We start from the raw sequence: 21,309 nt of genomic DNA on the forward strand, positions 1-21,309 counted from the left end.
TACAATATAAAGACAGAATTTTAAAGGCTGCAAGAGAAAAGAATCAAATTACATTCAGGAGGAAACCAATAAGAATATCAGCAGATTTTTCAACCCAGACCCTAAAAGCTAAAAGGTAGAGGGCCTGGAACAACATTTACCAAGCCCTGAAAGAAAACAGATACCAACCAAGAATCTTATACCCAGCAAAACTTACTTTAAGATTTGACGACGAAATAAAATCCTTCCATGATAAACAAAAGCTGAAAGAATTTACAAAAAGAAAGCCGGCATTACAGAACATTCTCAGCAAAATATCCCATGAGGAAGAGATGAAAAACAACGATGCAAATCAGCAACGGGAGGAACTAGCCTAAAGGAATAGCTAAATAAAGGAGAAACCAAATCATGTCAGAAAACAAAAATGAGTCAAATGACTGGGAATACAGATCATATCAAAATAATAACCCTGAATATTAATGGCCTGAACTCATCAATCAAAAGACATAGACTGGCAGATTGGATTAAAAAGAAAAATCCAACACTATGCTGCCTGCAAGAGACTCATCTCATAGAAAGAGATACCCACAGACTAAAGGTGAAAGGATAGGGAAAAGCATATCATGCACACGGACACAGCAAAAAAGCTGGAGTATCCATCCTCATTTCAGATATGTGAACTTCAAGCCAAAGTTAGTCAGAAGGAATAAAGAAGGACATTACATATTGCTTAAGGGAAGCATAAATCAGCAAGACATAACAATCATAAATATCTATGCCCCAAACATTGGCTCATCCATGGATGTCAAACAAATCCTTCTCAATTCCAGAAATCAAATAGACCACAACACAGTAATACTAGGCGATTTTAACACACCTCTCTCACCACTGGATAGATCTTCCAAACAAAAATTGAATAAAGAAACCATAGATCTCAAAAACACAATCAATAATTTAGACTTAACGGACATATATAGAATATACCATCGAACAAAGAACGAATACACTTTCTTCTCAGCAGCACATGGATCCTTCTCTAAAATAGACCATATTTTATGCCACAAAGCTACTGTTAGCAAATACAAGAAGATAGAGATACTACCTTGTATTCTATCAGATCATAATGGATTGAAATTAGAAATAAATGACAGAATAAACAACAGACACTTCTCCAAAATCTGGAGATTAAATAATACGTTATTATATGATGACTGGATAACAGAAGACATCAGGAGGGAAATTAAAAAAAATTCTTAGAAGTAAACGAGAACAAAGACACATCATATCAAAATCTCTGGGACACTATGAAAGCAGTACTTAGAGGAAAATTTATTTCATGGGGTGCATTCAACAAAAGAAGTAGAAATCAACAAATAAACGACTTAACACTACAGCTCAAAGCCCTAGAGAAAGAAGAGCAGACCAACACCAAAAGTAGAAGACAGGAAATAGTTAAACTCAGAGCTGAAATCAACGAAATTGAAACAAAAGAAACAATCGGAAAAATTAACAAAATAAAGAGTTGGTTCTTTGAAAAAATGAACAAAATTGATAAACCCTTAGCCACATTAACAAAGAGAAAGAGGGAGAAAACTCAAATTACTAAAATTCGGAATGAACGAAGAAATATCACTATAGACATGAGTGAAATACAAAACATAATTAGAAGCTATTTTGAAAACCTATACTCCAACAAAACAGAAAACCTCGAAGACATCAACAAGTTTCTAGAGACATATGAATTACCTAAACTGAACGAGGAGGACATACACAACTTAAATAAATCAATTTCAAGCAATGAAATAGAAGAGGTCATCAAAAGCCTACTACCAAAGAAAAGTCCGGGACCAGATGGGTTCTGAGCCGAATTCTACAAAACCTTTAAAGAAGAGCTCATTTCAATACTTCTCAAAGTATTCCTTGAAATGGAAGAGGAAAGAACCCTTCCAAACTCACTCTATGAAGCCAATATCACCCTGATACCTAAACCAGACAGAGACAAATCGAGGAAAGAAAATTTCAGACCAATATCCTTAATGAACATTGATGCAAAAATTCTCAACAAAATTTTAGCAAATCACATACAAAAATATATTTAAAAGATAGTGCACCATGATCAAGTGGGTTTTATCCCAGGGATGCAAGGTTGGTTCAACATCCGGAAATCAATAAATGTCATTCACCATATCAACAGACTTAAAGTTAAGAATCACATGATTATTTCAATAGATGCAGAAAAAGATTCAATAAAATACAGCATCCCTTCATGCTCAAAACACTAGAAAAAAATAGGGATAGTTGGAACGTTCCTTAACATTGTAAAGCTCATCTACCCTAAATCCATGGCCAATATCTTTCTAAATGGTGAAAAACTGAAAGCATTCCCCCTAAAAACTGGAAGAAGGCAGAGATGCCCTCTTTCATCACTTCTATTCAACATCGTCCTTGAAACTGTAGCCAGAGAAATTAGACAAACCAAAGAAATTAAAGGGATACGAATAGGAAAAGAAGAACTCAAACTATCCCTGTTTGCTGATGACATGATTTTATATTTAGAGGAATCCAGAAATTCCACCAGAAAACTTTTAGAACTCATAAGTGAATTCAGTAAAGTAGCAGGTTACAAGATCAATGCTCATAAATCCAATGCATTTTTATACATAAGTGATGAATCTTCAGAAAGAGAAATTAGGAAATCTACCCCATTCACAATAGCCTCAAAAAAAATAAAATATTTGGGAATCAATCTCACAAAAGAGGTGAAAGACCTCTACAATGAGAACTACAGAACACTAAAGAAAGAAATTAAAGAAAATCTTAGAAGATGGAAAGATCTCCCATGTTCTTGGATAGGCAGAATTAATATTGTCAAAATGGCTATACTACCAAAAGTGCTATGCAGATTCAATGCAATTCCAATTAAAATCCCAATGATGTACCTCACAGAAATAGAGCAAGCAATCATGAAATTCATCTGGAAGAATAAGAAATGCAGAATAGCTAAAGCAATCCTTAGCAGAAAGAATGAAGCAGGGGTATCGCAATGTCAGATCTTCAACTCTACTACAAAGCAATAGCAACAAAAACGGCATGGTATTGGTACCAAAATAAACAGGTAGATCAGTGGTACAGAATAGAGGACATGGACACAAACCCAAATAAATATAATTTTCTCATATTAGACAAAGGTTCCAAAAATATGCAATGGAGAAAAGATAGCCTCTTCAACAAATGGTGCTGGGAAAACTGGAAATCCATATGCAACAGAATGAAATTAAACCCCTATCTCTCACCCTGCACAAAAATCAACTCAAAATGGATAAAGGATCTCAGAATCAGACCAGAGACCCTGCATCTTATAGAAGAAAAAGTAGGTCCAAATCTTCAACATGTCAGCTTAGGATTAGACTTCCTTAACTAGACTCCCATAGCCCAAGAAATAAAAGCAAGAATCAACAACTGGGATAGATTCAAACTAAATAGCTTTCTCTCAGCAAAGGAAACTATCAATAATGCAAAGAGAGAGCCTACAGAGTGGGAGAAAATCTTTGCCACTCATACTTCAGATAGAGCACTAATTTCCAGAATCTATAAAGAACTTAAAAAACTCTGCACCAAGAATACAAATAATCCAATCAACAAATGGGCTAAGGAAATGAACAGACACTTCACAGAAGAAGATGTACAAACTATCAACAGATATGTGAAAAAATGTTCAACATCTCTAGTAATAAGAGAAATGCAAATCAATACTACCCTAAGATTCCATTTCACCCCAATTAGAAGAGAAATTATCAAGAACACAAGCAACAATAGGTGTTGGAGAGGAAGTGGGGGGAAAGGTACACTCATGCATTGTTGGTGGGGTTGCAAGTTAGTGCAGCCACTCTGGAAAGCAGTATGGAGATTTCTCAGAAAGCTTGGAATGGACCCACCATTTGACCCAGCTATCCAACTCCTTGGCCTATCCCAAAGGGCTTAAAAGCAGCATACTACAGAGCCACATCAATGTTTATAGCTGCTCAATTCACAATAGCCAAATTGTGGAACCAACCTAGATGTTCTTCAATTGATGAATGGATACAGAAACCGCAGTATATATATACAATGGAATATTACTCCGCCATAAAGAATGATAAAATTATGGCATTTGCAGGCAAATGGATGCAATTGGAGAATATCATGCTAAGTGAGATAAGCCAATCTTAAAAAACCAAAGGACAAATGATCTCTCTGATAAGCGGATGATGACACATAATGGGGGTTAGGAGGGGTTAGTGTTAGGGTTAGGGTTAGGTTTAGGGTTAGGGTTAGGGAGAGTGGCAAGAATGGAGGAAGGAAGGACTGTATAGAGGGAAAAGAGGGGTGGGAGGCGTGGGGGGAAGGGAAAAATAACAATGAATCAAACAACATTATCCTATGCAAATTTATGATTACACAAATGGTATGCCTTTACTCCTTGTACAAACAGAGAAACAACATGTATCCCATTTGTTTACAATAAAAAAAAAAAAAAGAAATATATCTGTAGCCAAATTGGCTCCAGAGATAGCCAAATCTTGGAAAACAATGGATGTCTCATTAAGAGGGAATTAAAAGGAGTTAATTATGGAATTTGAACTTGGCTTAAGGTGATTTTAGGAAAGGTTCAAGAAAGATGTGTCTGAGAGATCCATGATGGCCCATGCTTATAATCCCAGCACTTTGGAAGACTGAAGCAGGAGGACTGAAACATAGCAATCAAGGCCAGCTTCAGCAATATAGCAAGACTTACTGAGAACTTACTGAGAAAAAAAAATAATCCATCTTAGATTGGGTGCTGTAAAAAAAGAAAAAGAAATCAGGGGCAATTTGGGTATTGAGTGTCCTAATTTATATTTAGGAAGGTAGGGGAACAGAGAGGCTAGAGCTCATTCATAAGAATCAGTAGTGATTTCTGCCAACTGTGAGGTTGGTTATTTGTATGGTTACACAGTATTTCCCTCTCTCCCCCGACCCCATTAAATTTATACTGAGGCAAGATTATGGAGTGATCTAGTTTGTCTTGTTTTACCATAACTGTGGAGAGTTCTCCTCTGGTGTTGATAGTCTTATGAAATTATTTAGGTTCCACAGGGTAATACCATGCCTACCTTGCTCATAGCTTCCCACACATTTTTCATAAGATCCACAATGAAATACAGTTCAAATATTAATCATTGATAGTTTAACTCATCAGGCTAGAAACTATCCCAAGTTCATCTGGGTAGATGTGTGATGATGTAATTCTACCATTAGATTCTCTAATGCTTGAGGAAGTCGATGGTTAACATTTGGCTTAATGCTTAATGCCAAAATAATCGCTTCAATGTCTCATGATTATGTATCTCAAACTCAGCTTCAATCAGTCAATTTTAGACAGCTTTTCTTCAGTATTTCTTTCTTCAGAAATAAACCCTATGCCATTAGTAGTTGCTCCTTAAAGCCAGCTTTTCCCCAACTCAGCCCTTGACCATAGCCTACTGCCTCTAGTCAACACCTTTCCTGTACATGGGATTATGTCCTTCACTTAATGTCCTTTGCGTCTGCCTACATTGACTTAGCACACTGCTTTCAGGTTTCTGCACGTTGTAGCACTTATTCATATGTCATTCCTTTTACTCCAACTAACATCCCATTATATGGATATACGATATTTTATTTACCCCTAATGCCGTTGACAAGCATTTGCATTGGTTTCCACTGTTTGACTTTGAACATGCCTCTACAGGTTTTTGTGTGGACATATATTTTCATTTCTCTTGAGTGTAAAACTGGAATTGGCATTTCTGGATCATATGAGAACTGTGTTTAACCTTTTTGTTGTCGTTCTTGGCTTTGTTGTTTTTGTTTTTCAGTGCTGGGAATCTCTGTACTGAGAGCCTTGTGCAGGCTAAGTACATGTACTATCACTAAGAAATATCCCCAGCCTCTATGTTTAACCTTTTGAGGAATTATTTTTCTAAAGCAGCTAGTTGCATTTTACATTTTTGCAAACTGTATATGATGGTTCCCATTTCTCTACATTCCCATAAACATTTATTGTGAAAATTATAGCCATCCTAGTGATTATAATGTAGTATCTCATTTTTGTTTTGATGTTCACGTCTCTAATAGTTAATGATATTGAACATTATTATTTCATGTGCTAACCACTTGCATATTTTGGAGAAATGTCTATCTAGATCCTTTGCCCCTTTTTAAAATATTTGTGTCCTATTAGGGTTACCATGTTAAGGTGAGGTACAAGAAATAATTTTCTGAGGAGTATCTCTGCATTTAGCCCAACTGATATTGAAGAAACTGCCCATGATATACTTACTTGGTCACCTGACTTAAGGATTCACGTCATAAGTGCTGGTTATTATTACTGTCAGGAAATATTTCCAGATGGAATTTTACTTTGTTTTATCTGACATAGGAACTAGACATATCCATTAAGGCATTGGCCTGCACAAGCTTAATTTTGGGTTTTTTTCCTAAGACAGATTAATTTCTATCTCATACTACTTTTATTATTTATTGGGTTCTATATTATTTTTAATATAGGTAACTCTATATTATAGTTATCTCAACCATTGTTGGAAGTAGTTATGATAAACAGTAAAATTAGAGATTCAACAGTCAGTGCATCTTAGTGATGTACCTTATAGGTTGTGGAAACACAGGCTTTGATTTGTACTGCTGACTGCCACCTACTAGCTACGGACCTTAGGCTGCTTATGTAAAACCTTTTGTATCTGGAAAATGAGAAAAAAAATTATACTGATTTTATATGGATGTTGTAAGAATGAAAGAAAATGGTATGTATAAATTGCTTTGCACAATGCCCAATAATAAGCAATTAATAATAAGCAAATACTAGCTAGATTTGTTATTTCCCAGATCTTTGGACAGGAAGGGGATACTCATTCTCTCAACCTCCCAAGAAAAGGATATTTAGAAAGGAGATTAGCTAAAAGACAAACGTAGTGGGAAAGGCCTAGTTTATACACACATAACAATATTGTACAGTGTTTGCAAGAGAGTTTTATGTATGTCATTATAATTATAAGGAGATTCACTAAACCCACTCAAGATTGTCTATTGAAATTCTCATTTTGTTATTCCAAAACAGGTATGTATTTTCTTCCTGCACTTTAATTTAGAATTAGTTTATTACATACATAGCGTTTTGGGCAGATTTTTTAATAGTATCTGAAGGGGATGCTAAAGATATAAATTGTGGATATGACAATCTTTCAACAGTCATCATCGCAGAAATATTTTGAAATATACCCTATTCTTTGTTCCACATAGGGTAGAAAACCCCTAAAATAGAGACAGCAGTCCAGTTCTGCCCTCTGTGCCTTTATTGTGTCTCTGGATGTACCTGAGCCCTGACATCTCCCTTCTGAAAAGTGGTGGTAGGTATTAATGACCTCTGCTTCTCAGGTTGCCATGTTTCTCATGTTTCTCTCTTGTGCTTTGTTATTTGTGTTTCCTAATTTCTGGTTTTGTTTTTTTTTTTTTTTTTTTTTCTCCTCCTTCCCTTATCTTGTACATTTTGTTCTTTTCCTTGAGGATATAATAGAGAGTTAGTTAACAACTTGGAAAGTCCCTATCAACAGTGTGCTGAAATTGTTGCACTGATTACATGATTGTTGTGGTTAGGAGGAATTTCTGGGATTATTAAATCCCATTTCAAAGCTAACTGGACTTTTAAATTTTTCTCATTTCAATTGATAGTTTTGTTTCCATGGGTGTTAAAAAGAAACAAACAGGCTTACATGCTTAAACAGTAGTACCAACACAGAAGTTAATTTTGCACAGATCTTGTTTGTTCATAAGTTTCTATTTTTTACCCAGTGAGTGATTATAGTTCATTTATCAATTCCATGGTCACAGAAGAGGTAGGTTTTAGATAGTGTTCTCTGACGAATCTTTCACGTGCATTATTGGGTCTTTTACATGCCTGCCTGCCAGCCAGCCTTCTTTCCTTCCCTTAATTTTTTTTTTTTTTTTAATTTGGTTTAAGGAACTCCCCCTCTTTTGTATAGTTTGGTACTCCTTGATGTAAGTGACTAGGAAATTGATTCATCACAAGTGGGAGTAGCTAATTGCATTGCCTCTACGAGTTTTGTTATACTCTAATGAAGGGAAATAAACATTGTTATATTATGAAATAGATATTTAGCAGCAGTTTATGTCTGTAGTAGCTACAATATTGTGAAATGTTGTTATTGAATAGTTACTGCCACATTAATGCAGAGGAATCCTATAATAGTGTCTGCTCAATCCTTCCTACCAGTGCTTTTTAGCCTAGCATATTAAAACACATATGAGTTGTAAGGCTTTTAGGATAGTATTCGTTAAAAGTCCACTGGAGTTGGGGTATGGTGATGCATGCTTGTAATCCCAGCAGCTTATGAGGTTGAGACAGGAGGATCACAAGTTCAAAGCCAGCCTCAGCAACTTAGCGAGGCCCTAAACAACTTAGGGAGAACCTGTCTCAAAAAATAAAAAGGGGGCTGGGGACATGGCTCAGTTGGTAGAGTGCTTGCCTCACATGCATAAGGCCCTGGGTTCAATCCCCACCACCAACACAAAAAAAAAAAAAAAAAAAAGTCGGCTTAAAAAATAAAAAGGGCTGAGGATGTGGCTCAGTGGTTAAGCAACCCTGGGTTCAATTCCCAATACCAAAAATAAATAAAGAAAATTTGCTGTGGAGAGGAAGAGCATGTGCAATATAGTACATGTATACAGTATACTTTTAATAAGTCTTTGCTTATTAAATGAATAAATAAGTGAAATCTTGAATTTCTATTCTATTCTATATGTGCATACATACAGAATGTGTTATTGGGCAAGTGATCTTATTTCTCAGTTTCAATTTTTTAACTATAAAAAGGAAATAATAGTACCTATATCTTAGCTTTTTCATGTTGAATGACACAATATGTGCAAAATTCCTTTGTAATTAATATTTAACATTTAAAAATAAATTCTTGAAGGTACCTCTACTATTGTTAGTATATATAATATTTTTCACAATTGGACTATTGGTTCACAGTTGTAGTTGGCAGTGAGGTTCCTTGTATATCATCACCCTCTGCCTGATCATAATCAGAAGTCATTCTGTTCTGAAGAGAGGGATTTGCTGATAATAATTTAATGCATTCATGAGAACAGAGTTCAGACAGAGAATATGTGTTGAAACCCATCTTTGTCCATTACTGATTATACAAGCCTAAACCTCCCATAGTCTCAGTCTCTCACCTGATAAACATGAATAATAGTACCTATACGGTGGATTGTTTGAACTAAACAAGAACATATGTGAAAACCCTTAGCAATGAACAGATACTAATGATTGTTATATATATTCCTTCACAAGTTAAAATACCTTTTAGTTCTAGTTGTGGGAATTGTTTTTCATTTAAGAATATTGTCTTCTATTGCTCCTGACCAACTTTGGTTTGTTTTTGTTTAGATTTTGATTTTGCAAAAAGAGTTGTTTTTGTTTTTGCCTTCTGGAAAGAAGTCTTGGTTTTCTTTTTAAATTAAAAATATAAAAATGTAAACTGCATTATTTATGTAGACTTGCAGGCCCTGTGCCTGCCAAAAATCATTTAAAACAGCAAGAACAACAGAAATTTTTTTTGCTTTTTTTTGCGGTATTGAGGCTTGAACCCAGGGCCTTGAACATGCTAAGCATACACTACCACTGGGTACATCAGTGGCTAAGAACTGGACTGGGTTCTTGGAGCTTTATTATTTGCTTTTGCATGAAAAATAGACTAAGTTCTTGTTTAAATGAAAAGTTAAAAGTAATTGCCTCAAGAACTTCAATTTAACCTTTATTCACAAGTAAGACTTGCAAGAATTCAGTGGAATGTTCCTGATTAAAAACAAAAGGTTAAAACCAAGGACCCAGAGGTTAAGGGCTACAGATAGACATCAACTTTTCGGCAGCACTGTGCTCCTACTTCGTTCTTCTCTGGCAAGTTTCCCTTCATATGTTTATTATTCTTGACTCTTCTTCTTTTTCAGATCTCTGCACTTCTTTCTCTAAAATCCCTTAGAAATTCTATTCATGGTCACATTTTCAACTCTTCCTTTTGACACTGAGGTAATCCCTATTTCTTGTCCTAACTTTTAAATGCACCCCAAGGCATTTCCATAAGCAATCCAAATTTATCACCTCATTTAATGCACGAACTGTACAAATGTGTATTAGTTATGGAGTTAACAAGGGATGCCAAAAAGACTTAAGACATTGCCCTGCCTTTCAAGGTATTTGAAATCTAGAATATAGGTTTGCAAACTAGTGAAAATGTACTAGTGATTTAAACCAGGACTATATGCACATAGAGGAATAAGGTTAGGTATGAGTGCTAGTAACAGAGGTGTTGGGCACTGAAGTATGTTTAAGTTCTTCAAGGAGAAAATGGAGATGGGTATATTTCTAGCAAATAGGAAGTCATGAGTAAAGGTTCAAAGTGAGAAAATGTCTGCCTTATTTAATGTGTGGGACAAGCTGCTGTAGCAAATTACCACAAACTTAGTGACTTAAAACAACACAACTTTATCACTTTATGGTTTTGGAGGTCAGAATCTAAAATCAGTTTCATTTGAATCTTTTCCTTTTCTAGTCCTTTTTAGAGGTTATGTAATTCCTTGACTTACAGTCTCTTCTTCCATCTTCAGACCAGCAGCATTTTCAAATCTCTATGGGTAGATCACTGTCTCCAAGGTCAAATCTCCTCTGACTCAGACCCTCATGCCTCTTCTATGGTCTCATGTTGTTAGACTGAATCCAGATAATTCAGGATAATCTTCCTCACTTTAACATCCTTAATTTTTCACTTCTACAGAGTCCCTTTTGCCATGCAAAGAAACATATTCACAGGTTCTGAGGATTAGGATGTAGACCTTTTTGAGGGGGCCATTATTCTGTCTATTGCAAGCAAGAAGACTAGAATTTAAGGATATATAATGGAGAAAATACTGTATGAGTTTAGATTTAGAAAAAGCCATGCCAAAGACTTTGGGATTTAATCTATAGACAAGTAGTATTTTATTCTTCAAAAAGGTTAAAAAGTATGATTATGTCAAAATGAACCCAACTGTTGTGTATGTAAGGGGTCCCACGAAAACCACGCCAGACACGGGAAATCACATAAGGGAGTTTATTAAGCAAACAAAGTGTCTCCCTGCAGGGTAAGAGAGAAAATGAGAGGAAAAGAAAGGGAATGAGAAAGGGCGCACGCAAGAAAGAGTGTGAAAGCGAGGAGGATAGAGAAAGTAAGTAGGAGAGAGAGAAGGATGAGAAAAGATGGCGGGGTAGCTATGTGAAGCAGTTGAATTCTGCCAGGCTAACAGGGAAGCAATAACAGAGAAGGATACTTGCAAGCTGACTGATGAACCAATAGCTAGCTAGGATGTTCACAGACTGACAGTAGTTGGGAGGCGGGGAAATGGCTGCAACAGAAAGGGCGGGGGAGCAGCTTTGTACATTACAGTGTATAACTTTAATGCACTAATAAAAGCATAAAAAAGATTTTAAAAGATTAAGATGGCTGCTCACTTCAGGCACATACACTGAAAATTTAAATACCATTACATGAGTAGTCACAGACCCTCTGAAACCTATCCGTGGAACCCCTAGATAGAAAGAGAATGTGTGGCATAATCAAATCTGTTCCAGAAATGTAACGGTGTAGTTGTACCAAAGAAATACTGTTGAGGGTCTGAACTTTTTAAATGGTGGTAGTTACAGGGGAAAGGAATTTCAAAAACTTTTCAGAGGTAGAATAAATAAGCAGTGGTGATTTTCTGGGGAGGAGTTAAAGAAGTCAGAGGGGACCACAGCAACCTTTCAGCAGACATGACTATGTCTCTCCCTAGTGAAAATTTTCCTGCACTGTCTGGTTTCTAGTGTCTGCCTAAAACCAAGTGCAACTTTCTGCTCAAACATGTTGTTTCCCAATTAATTCCTCCTATTAGTAGGGTAACCATATAATACATAGTCCAGAGTGGGATTCTGGGGAAATAACTAAAACTATTTTCAAAAGAAAATCCCCCTATTCTCTTGTTTACTAGGCCAGAGGTTCAGGTGATCATCTCAGGAATAGTGCTTTCTATTCCTGAGTCAACTCTCTTGCCTACTTCCTGGGGGGTTGAGTTCTAATTCTCTCGTGTCAGTGAAGACTGACACGATAGCTCTCCTTTGGCTTCCAGGTGAAGTGTTCACCTCAGCTCAGAGGCATGCCAAAAGTTAAGATGGAGGGACAAATAAGGCTGGAGAACTGGGAGGCAAGCTGCTGAAGAGGTAAGAGAAGTAAGTGCAACTCGAGAGTAGGCCTTAGTGGTCTCCAAGGAATTGGGATAGTTAAACCATGATTTGTGTCAAAGAACAATGAAACCAATACTCAGTACCTGAAATAAGAAAACAGAACCAAATTTATGCATTATTTTAGTAGGGCAAGATATCTGGTCAGGCAGGTCTTTCTGAACAGAGCATACTATTGATTTTATGTAGGTATTTTTTGTTTTAGTTTTTTTGTTGGTTGTTTCGTTTGTTGGTTTGTTTTTGGAGTATAAGAACAGAAATTAGAATTGGTGGATTTTCAGGTGTGTAAATGAACTGAGACCATCCAGAGGAGAATAGTTGCTCATATGAAATGGCTGTTGATTGGTTGGCATTCAGAGACATTCAGGATGAGTTGTCTTGATTACACACAGTGAGGGGATGTCACTGATGGTAGGCTTGCAAATGTCAGTTTACTGTGGCAAGTCGCATATTTGATGAACAAGTTTAAAATCAGTTATGTTGGCAATTTTGTTGTAAGGGGTACAGAATAATTGATCTTCTCCTAAGACAGAGAGCAAAGTGTGTGGGGGGAACTGTGTGTGTGTGTGTGTGTGTGTGTGTGTGTGTGTGTGGTGTTTCCCTCAAGCAGGATAGCAGTACTTCTAGAATTCAGAACAGAAATCGGACCATCAGATTATTAACTGACCAATTTCCAGACAAGTCCCTCAGAAAATAATTAGGAGAAGGTAAGACTAAGCCCATCCTCAGGTAATGGGACAGTGGTAACAAAACCAAGACCTATTTTCCATTTTCCAAAGAACCAAAGTACATCTCTATGTGTATATGAGGAATCTCATGGCAAACAGTGTTACTCAATAGCCTAGACCAAAGACCAACAAAATCTTTTTATGAAAGTCAGAGAATAAATATTTTAGACTTAGTAAGTCTGTTATAGCTACTCAGCTGCTTTTGTAGGTGCCAGGAAGCCATACATATATGTCAATAAATAGATGTGGCCAGATTCTGGCCAGAATAGCTCAATTTGACTCACAGACCAGTTTACTAATCCCTGATCTAGAATAAGTAAACTTTCAGATGCATATACTTTCAGGGATTCAAAATTTCAACATATCTCAACCTCTCTGGTAGTCAAGAGAGTTTACATAAATATTAAATAGTTGCCAAATGACTGACTTCTGATATCCTGTCAGACTGGATGATGCTAATTCTGATCCAGGCTGTGATGGTGCTAGAGCTGGGGTGGAGACTGAGTTTGGAGGGAGGTCTCCATTGCCCATTCCCGATGGACCTCAGGTGGTTCAGGCTATGGCAACTATGCCATTACCCCATGATGCTTTGTGGACCCTGCTAGATAGCTGACAGTTGTGTAGGCTGCTTCCCTTCTGAAAATTTATTTCTACCCTTTCCAAGAGGATGTTGTCCTTTTAAGACTGATAGCTCTACTAACCTAGAGAGCTTGAATTTTAAGCATTTTTAGCTTGGTGAGACTACACGATAACCTGGTCCTTTTAGTTCCCTCCAATAAGATATATTCCACCATTTCCTCAGGTCAGATGGTCGTTTGAATGACAGTATCTCAGGGTTGTGACTTCAATTGTGAAGTTACCTGGACTCATTTTTCCAGGGTGCTGAGTCACCTTTTTGAAAATAGGACATTCTTTGTCTTGCCAGGGTATGTTAGGGTATTAAGAAAAGCACTTAAAATTTTCATTTGTCCTTTCTGGGACAAAAGTAATACTTTTTTTTTTTTTTTTTTTTTTTTTTGGTGCTGGGATTGAACCCAGGGCCTTGTGCTTACAAGGCAAGCACTCTACCAACTAAGCTATCTCCCCAGCCCCAATGCTCATGTTTTATATCAGCAAATCTCTTGGCTGTGGCTGATTACTCTTAAGGGTCTTTGTATAGCATGTTCAGGAATATACGGCAGCTAAGAGACTTTTCTGAAGTCTAATCATTTGTGTTCATTTTGGGACCAGGAAAAATAATATTTAATCTCTAATTTCAGATGTATTCCATGGAGAAACAAATATCATTTGAAGTGCAGAGTGTCTTCAGTTTTTGTTCAATAGCCTATTTATGGTTTGTTTTGGGAAATGAAATCTAGTCATCACAGTGAAGAATAAGGTTAAAATTTTGTTAGAGGACTGGTTTTACCTTATGATGGTATAAGAAGTTGTGAAAGTTAGGAAAAGCTTTTTTTGTTTAATCCCATATCATCCTATATTGTAACAGCCATAGAAGAAATAAGATGTGTGTATACCTATGAGAAGCAGTGACAAGATATGTGATGGTTTTTGTTATCTGTTTCTACTCAAAGAACATTTCTGATACTGAATGCATGGGATTTTTCCCCACACCAACCAGTTCTCTAATACCTACTGATATTAAAATTCAAGTAAGTTCTGACACTAACTGGAATTTATGACAAATCCCACAAGTTAAGCACTCAGCATCACATGACTGCCTGCTTTGGATGCCATTTCCCAGTCCTGAGCTTCCCCTACTTCTGACCAACCAGCTGTGAACTGGCAGTTCTCATCACCCCATCCTTGGGCTTGGTAATTTGCTAGAATGGCTCACCATAATTCAGGAAAACAGTTTAATTACCATTACTGATTTTTCCTTGTGAAGAGCTAGCTATGTCCTGCTGTGATGTTTCCATGAGAACTGTAGTTCTCAGAGTGTACCTAAACCTGTTACTGCAAAGCGGTAGGTTTCCATGAGTTACTCCATTTTGAGTTTAAGTGCTGAGGTGAAATGATCTACATCTCGTTAGCACCAATAAATAGCCACCATCTGCCTAGTACAACCATAAGGCACAAACTGATAATCATGCTAATAAAAATGACCACCTGGAAACTTATCGAATGAATCGGAAGCACATGGATGCTTGGGGATAATCAAACTCACAAGAAAAACAGACTCATTGTCGCTGCCCGCAGCAACAATCTCGCGGGCATTTATTGGAGGTGGACTGGAAATAAACTACTTCTATTCCTGAGCTGTTTCCTTGCTTGCCTTTCCCCGTATATTCCCCATCCCCTTACGGGCCACCAAATGTCACCGACCAGCGGGACACAAAGTGAAACACACACCACACTCTACTTGCTTGGACAGAAAGGACCTTTATTACAGGAAGGACACTCACTTATATACAGTTAACAAACCAATCAGAAACTTGTTGCCAAGGGGAAGTAAGTCTTGGAATATCACTATTGGTAGCTTAGGTATGGTCTGACAGGGATAGCCAGTGTGCTCATCTTCCTGTTTACAGTGAGAGGCAAACTACACGCCCACTGGCACTGTGCCAGCCGCCATCTTAGCTTGGTCTTAGCTTGGTCTTTGTGGCACGACCCTGGGCATCGCCCGCCACAACCCATGAACTTATCAGGCACATCAGACCACTGAATGAAACAATCCCCTCACCCACGGCCCATCAAAGGAGGAGCACCACCCTGAGACTGGACACAGTGCACCCTTACTCCATCACCTGAACAGTCATCATGAGCCATACCCAGAAAATTGCCACAGTGATAAACCTCTGAATCTCTCTTCCCAGGCCTCAGCAGGCTTCCTGCTGGTGATGACCACTCATGGCCCACTCCAAGCTAACACTGAGAAACTGTTCCCAGACCTTGGCACAGACTAATTTCGTGCATTTTGACATCTGTACTCCCTGAACTAATTCTTTGGCTAGTTCATACATTTATCTGACCACCTACAGTGACTCTGCATTTGTATCTGCTCTCTGCTTTTGCTCAGTTCAGTCTCTTAACCCTTGTAGCACTTAACCCTTCCTTAGCCTTTCTGTAACATATATGTGATAAATATAAATAGTTTATGATATAAAAATATGTAGTATAAATGTGTGTATGTTACATGTATAAATGATTTATATATAAATGATATGGATATAAAGAATTATGTATAGAGTGATGCATGACTTGAGTGTTATCAATATTAGAAATTAAGATCAGAATAAAATAACTTGTGATTTCTTGGTTTAGGACTAGGAGGTGGCCCACAAGTATTCAGAGAACTACCACCCATGGAAGTAGTGCAGGCAGTCAATTTATTGTTGCTCAATAAGTTCTGACATTGTGGAAAGATACAAACGTGTTTGGTCTATGTTCATGGCTTAGCTTGTGCTTGACTGTTATGAAGGATCCAACTCAGAAACAGGCACATGCAAGAGATGCCTAGAGCAAGGCAAATGGGAGGGGGCCTGGGCTCCCATACTTTGTTCTGTTACTCCACTCTCTCAGCACCTCTAGGTGTTTATGAATCTAGAATGACTTCAAACCCCATTTTGGGTGATCTTTATGGAGCTGTCATTATGTAGGCATGATTGATTAAATCACAGGCATTTGTGATGAACTCAGTGCTCCCCTTCCTCCAAGGTCAGGGAAGGGGCTGAAAGTTCCAACCCTGTTAGTTATGCCTTGAAACTATTCTGAAACCATGCTGCCCCAGCCCGGATCTCCAAACTATCTTGGGGCCTCAGCCAACAGTCATCTCATTAGCATGTAAAAGAACTATTATCACTCTGGAGATTCTAAGGATCCTAGGAGCACTTGTATCAAGAGCTGGGAACTAAGACCAGATATTTTTAAAAAAGGTGTTCCTATCTCCCCATCACTTGAGTTTTAGGAACTTTGAGTCAGAAGTCCATGGTTAAGACTAAATATGTATTTCTTATTATATCACAGAATCATGTTCTAACAATACTTTTTTTTTTTAAATGTATCATGAAGAATTGATTTGAAAGGAGAGCAATAACGTTTTGAAAAAGATAGACAATGAGAGAGGGCTATTTTTTATCAGATATGGAATGAATTATAATGGTAGTTATTAAAATATTAAGGATATAAAAGGAGGTAAAATATATATTATCCTGAAAAAGACCTTGGGGTGTGCATGTGTGTGTGTATATGTATGTATAGTATGTGTATATGAATTTAAGATACAGTGCAGACAGTATCACAAATAATTGGGAAATGGAATATTTGCTCAATAAATGGGTTTGTATCATTTGGTTAGTGTATCAGGGTAAAGACAAACGTGTGTAATTGTATATATATGTACAGAGAGAGAAGTAGAAGGTATCTATACATCTATATATTTAGACAGCATATTTGAGATTTTTATTTCTTTCTCATGGAAGAGTCCTATTGATCTATACTTGCAAGGCAGCTGTACTCCACAAGATTATTCAGAGATCTGGGTACCTTCCATTCATTTACTATCATCCCCGGGACATTGACCCTTTTCTCTATGGTAAACTAGGTTTCTGCTTATGATGAAGTGAAAGAGGAAATGTGGAACGAGGCATTTTCTATGATCAGTGCAACATGGGTTGCACATACCTATCTGTTCACATTCTGTTAATGAGTACATGGTCACATGACCATATCTTCATCTATAAGAGGTTGGGAAATATAGCCCTTGCTGGACCACCATTGACTCAGACACAATGAAGAGGGAGAACAGAATCAAGTATTATCAGAGAGATTGAATTCTGGGAACTGTTAGCAGGACTGGGTCACAGTAGTTACATGAAATGAAAAAATGAATTTAGATCTTATTTAGCTATTTTTTAAAATAAATTCCAAGTCTGCATATAACTAAATTATATAATAAGCATCCAATTATTATTTTTTGGGGGGATTACAGGCAAGCATTCTGCCAGTTGACCTATATCCCCAGCCCTCCAAAAATGTTGTTTTTAAATTATCACTTTCCAAGTACTAGTCTAAGTGCTTTTTAATGAATTTTATTATTTAATCCATACCATGACCCTATAAACGAGACCTCAGCTGATAGGATTCCAGTTGATAATGGATAAAGAAAACAGACCAAAAATAGTTCACAGAACAGAAAATACAAATGGCTATTTAAGTTCATAAATTTAATTTTACTGATAATAAAAGGAAATATGTTTTAAAATGAAGTCACTTTCACTTATTAAACTAGAAAATATTTCATAAAATCTTCAAATTTGGGTTGGATGGGTTAGAAATTATAGACAGCCAAAGCCAATGTATGTCAAGAGCCTTAAACACATGTCAATATTCTCTATGATCCAGAAATTTCATTTATAGAAATCTTTATCAGAATAAAAAATCAGAAGCTATATAAATGTCTGGAGATGGGAGAATGACTACAGAAGCTGTTATGTATGCCATAGGTAATATTACATGTGACAATTTGTCAATAGTGAGAATATTAACAATGTGAGAACATGCCTCTGATACACATTAAGTGAAAAAAAAAATTGGGACATAAAATTAGCATAAATGAAATTTAAAGTATGGTTTTTTGACAAGCAAGTAAAATATACTGCAAGTACCTATGTGACCTATTGATGTATGTCTGTGTTTCTCTCTTTCACTTCCTCTGCTTCTTAATAAAGAAGCACATCTGTGTAGGGGAGGAAATACATCTTCTCCTCACACCCTAGGTTCATAGCCTAGGCCCCGGTAACCGAAGACAGATTATTAAGAGAAGGGCATTCAAATTCATTCAATAAACTTTGTGACCTGGGAGCCTTTATAAGGAAACAAAGACCCAAAGAAATGTTTCTTTTACCTTAACTTTGATGTGTACTTTTACCTTAGGTTTGATAGAGAGTAGAAAGTTGTGGAGAAATATAATAGGACAAAGGGGATATGAGGGAAATTTAGCTGGTCCTGTTTGCTCAGGTTCTTCTCCCTGACCCTTCATCTCCAGAGATAAAAGTGATCTTTTTCTCTGGCAGTAGGAAGGATACCTCCCACATGAGGGTGGTTTTATGATCTGCTTCAGGGGAGAAGGGTAAAGGGAAGATGCGAGCAGCTTTCCTGGTTCTCTGGTTCCTTCAATTCCTTCAGTTTAAAATATTCAATATGCCAGGGAACTGTATTTTAGGAAAGTGTATCCTGAGCACCACTTTGTGCATTTACTAATTATAACCCTTTGGTTATTAGTTTTGTTCTTCCCACCCTACACTGTACTATTCATGAAGAAGGTACCATGTCCTTTTAATCAATGTCAGTATAGCATATAGCAGTGTCTGGTCAGGTTAGGTAAAGAATATTGATTAGGTGATATTGCATATTGGGCCTACAGGGGACCTAATTTTAGGGTGTAAATTTTCACAGTGGAGTGGCAATACTTATCAGAAAATTAAGACAAGATCATAAAACTTTAGGAATCAGTCCAGTTTTCTGATGGGTGAATGGGAAGCATAAGGTAAAATCTAGATGAAGTTGAAAGAAGTTTTCTTTTTTAGTGAAGAAGAGTTTGTCTATTCTCTCAACCCCATTCCTTTGTATGGGATCTTGATATCCTCCCTTTTGGAAGTAGAGTCTGTACAATGTTTTACATTCACACATAGACATAATATATACTCTGTCACATCCTGTGGTTTGCTTAATATGATTTGGTATCTTGGTTGTGCTGTGGGTAGTGCTGATTGGTTATCAACAAACAAGAAATATTAAGTTGGAAAGGAAATGTAATCGGAGCTGATTTTGGTTTTCCCTTTTCTTTCCACCTATTCCTCTTAAGATACAATATTATTATGCCATTATTATCAGTACAACTGGGTCACATGAAACTTCACATGTAAAATTACTCAGCATTCTTTAAACATGCCAAATATATATTAAAATTTTTTAAATGAAAAAGTAGTATTAAAAATAGGATAGTTTCCTTCTATATTACCTGAACTAGATATTTTAGCCCTCAGTTCAAATAGTTGGAAACTGTATAATCAAATTTCCTATTGACACAGTATGTGAAGTAGAAAATTATTGAAACTTAACTACAGGCAAAATTTCCATACTGCAAATCATATATGTGGAATTACGCAGGTCTAGAAGTATGCTGTTTGTGTTTAACATAAGTTTGTGTAAGATAACTCGAAAGGAATCAGAAGCAGTAAAATAAATACCTTCACGAAAAACAGCATTTCCATTTAAAACAATTCTGAGAGGATAAGGGTGGAGGGAAGAAAACTTTGATAGAATTTTGCTGGTTTCTAGCAGACAATAGAAAACTGCCTCAGAAAGATGAGGCTTGTGCCAGTGGACTCAAACCTTGAGTGTGACTATGTAAATTTTCCTTAGAGACAAGAGTGACAAGGAAGCAAGTTTGTGTTTCTACTCTGTGTACTGAGTGGGATTAATGAATACTACCAGGCCCGCAGCAGTTCTCCAAACTGAAGGAGCCTGTGTGTGGTATCCAGCAAGTCAGGCTTAAGAAGGGGATGTCAGCAACTTCAGACCCAAGTCATGTGACCCCTGCTGCTGGCCAACACCGTTGCTCTGGATCAAATTTCAGCTCCAGGCCGTCCTCCCAGCCATGTGGGCTTAACCGAATGAGAGGCAAAACCACACTTCCTAAGATGTGTCCAGCCGCTCTTCACCTACTGTGGGGCCTTCGGATTGGGAGCTGCTTTTCAAATCAAAACATATCCACGGAGTGGAATTTTCTAATTTTGCTGTCCTTTTAATGCTTTCGTTTGGACTTCATCAGTTCTTCCAGACACTTCCTGAGAGAATGGGGGCAGGAGCGCTAGCCATCTGTGTGAGTACAGGCCTTCTGCCTTCTGTGGGTGCTGCTGGGCTGAGGAGAGGGGGCCTCTGCCCTCCCTGTTCTGAGGGGATGTTTGTAGACAGAACTGTTGTTTCCCTTCTTAGGAGAAGGGGGAAGGTTTGTTGCCAAAATTCCTATCTATTCAGATGGATATTAAGCAGAATTTTGGGTGGCATCCAGCATTTTGTCCACGTTCCTTCCCAAAAAAGGTGAAGAAAGATGCATGCTTGAGTTGATTTCAGCAAGTCAGCTTGGTTTAATGTGGAACGCTGTCCGGTGTTTGCTCTTTATCATTCCTAAAGAGTTAAATAGGAGAGCTTGGTCTTAGTTGCTAGAAAACTTTTGTGGCTAGCCTAAGAAAAGAATTAAAATAACCACTGATTCATAATCTCTGAGTATGCGTATGATATTTTTCTAGT

General features: G+C 37.2%; 1 protein-coding gene across 6 annotated transcripts in view; it reads left to right on the forward strand.

Moving 5' to 3' along the window:
* Positions 1-21,309, forward strand: part of FAM13A (family with sequence similarity 13 member A) — a 378,453-nt gene that overhangs the window by 9,544 nt on the left and 347,600 nt on the right. Inside the window, exons 1-2 of one of the 6 annotated variants that reach the window (XM_079153221.1) lie at positions 7,322-7,403; positions 12,220-12,310. The exons of 2 other annotated variants lie outside the window; for them this stretch is intronic. Coding sequence is in view for 3 of the 4 variants with exons in the window: in XM_079153219.1 (XP_079009345.1) it covers positions 20,807-20,881 (75 nt within the window). In the remaining variant the exon portion in view is untranslated. Of the gene's footprint in view, positions 1-7,321; positions 7,404-12,219; positions 12,311-20,540; positions 20,882-21,309 lie in introns of those variants that run through there. 3 more of the 6 variants (XM_079153219.1, XM_079153211.1, XM_079153217.1) reach the window with 3 other exon arrangements.

This window comes from Sciurus vulgaris (genome assembly GCF_902686455.1).
Source record: "Sciurus vulgaris genome assembly, chromosome: 9".
Classification (NCBI taxonomy): domain Eukaryota; kingdom Metazoa; phylum Chordata; class Mammalia; order Rodentia; family Sciuridae; genus Sciurus; species Sciurus vulgaris.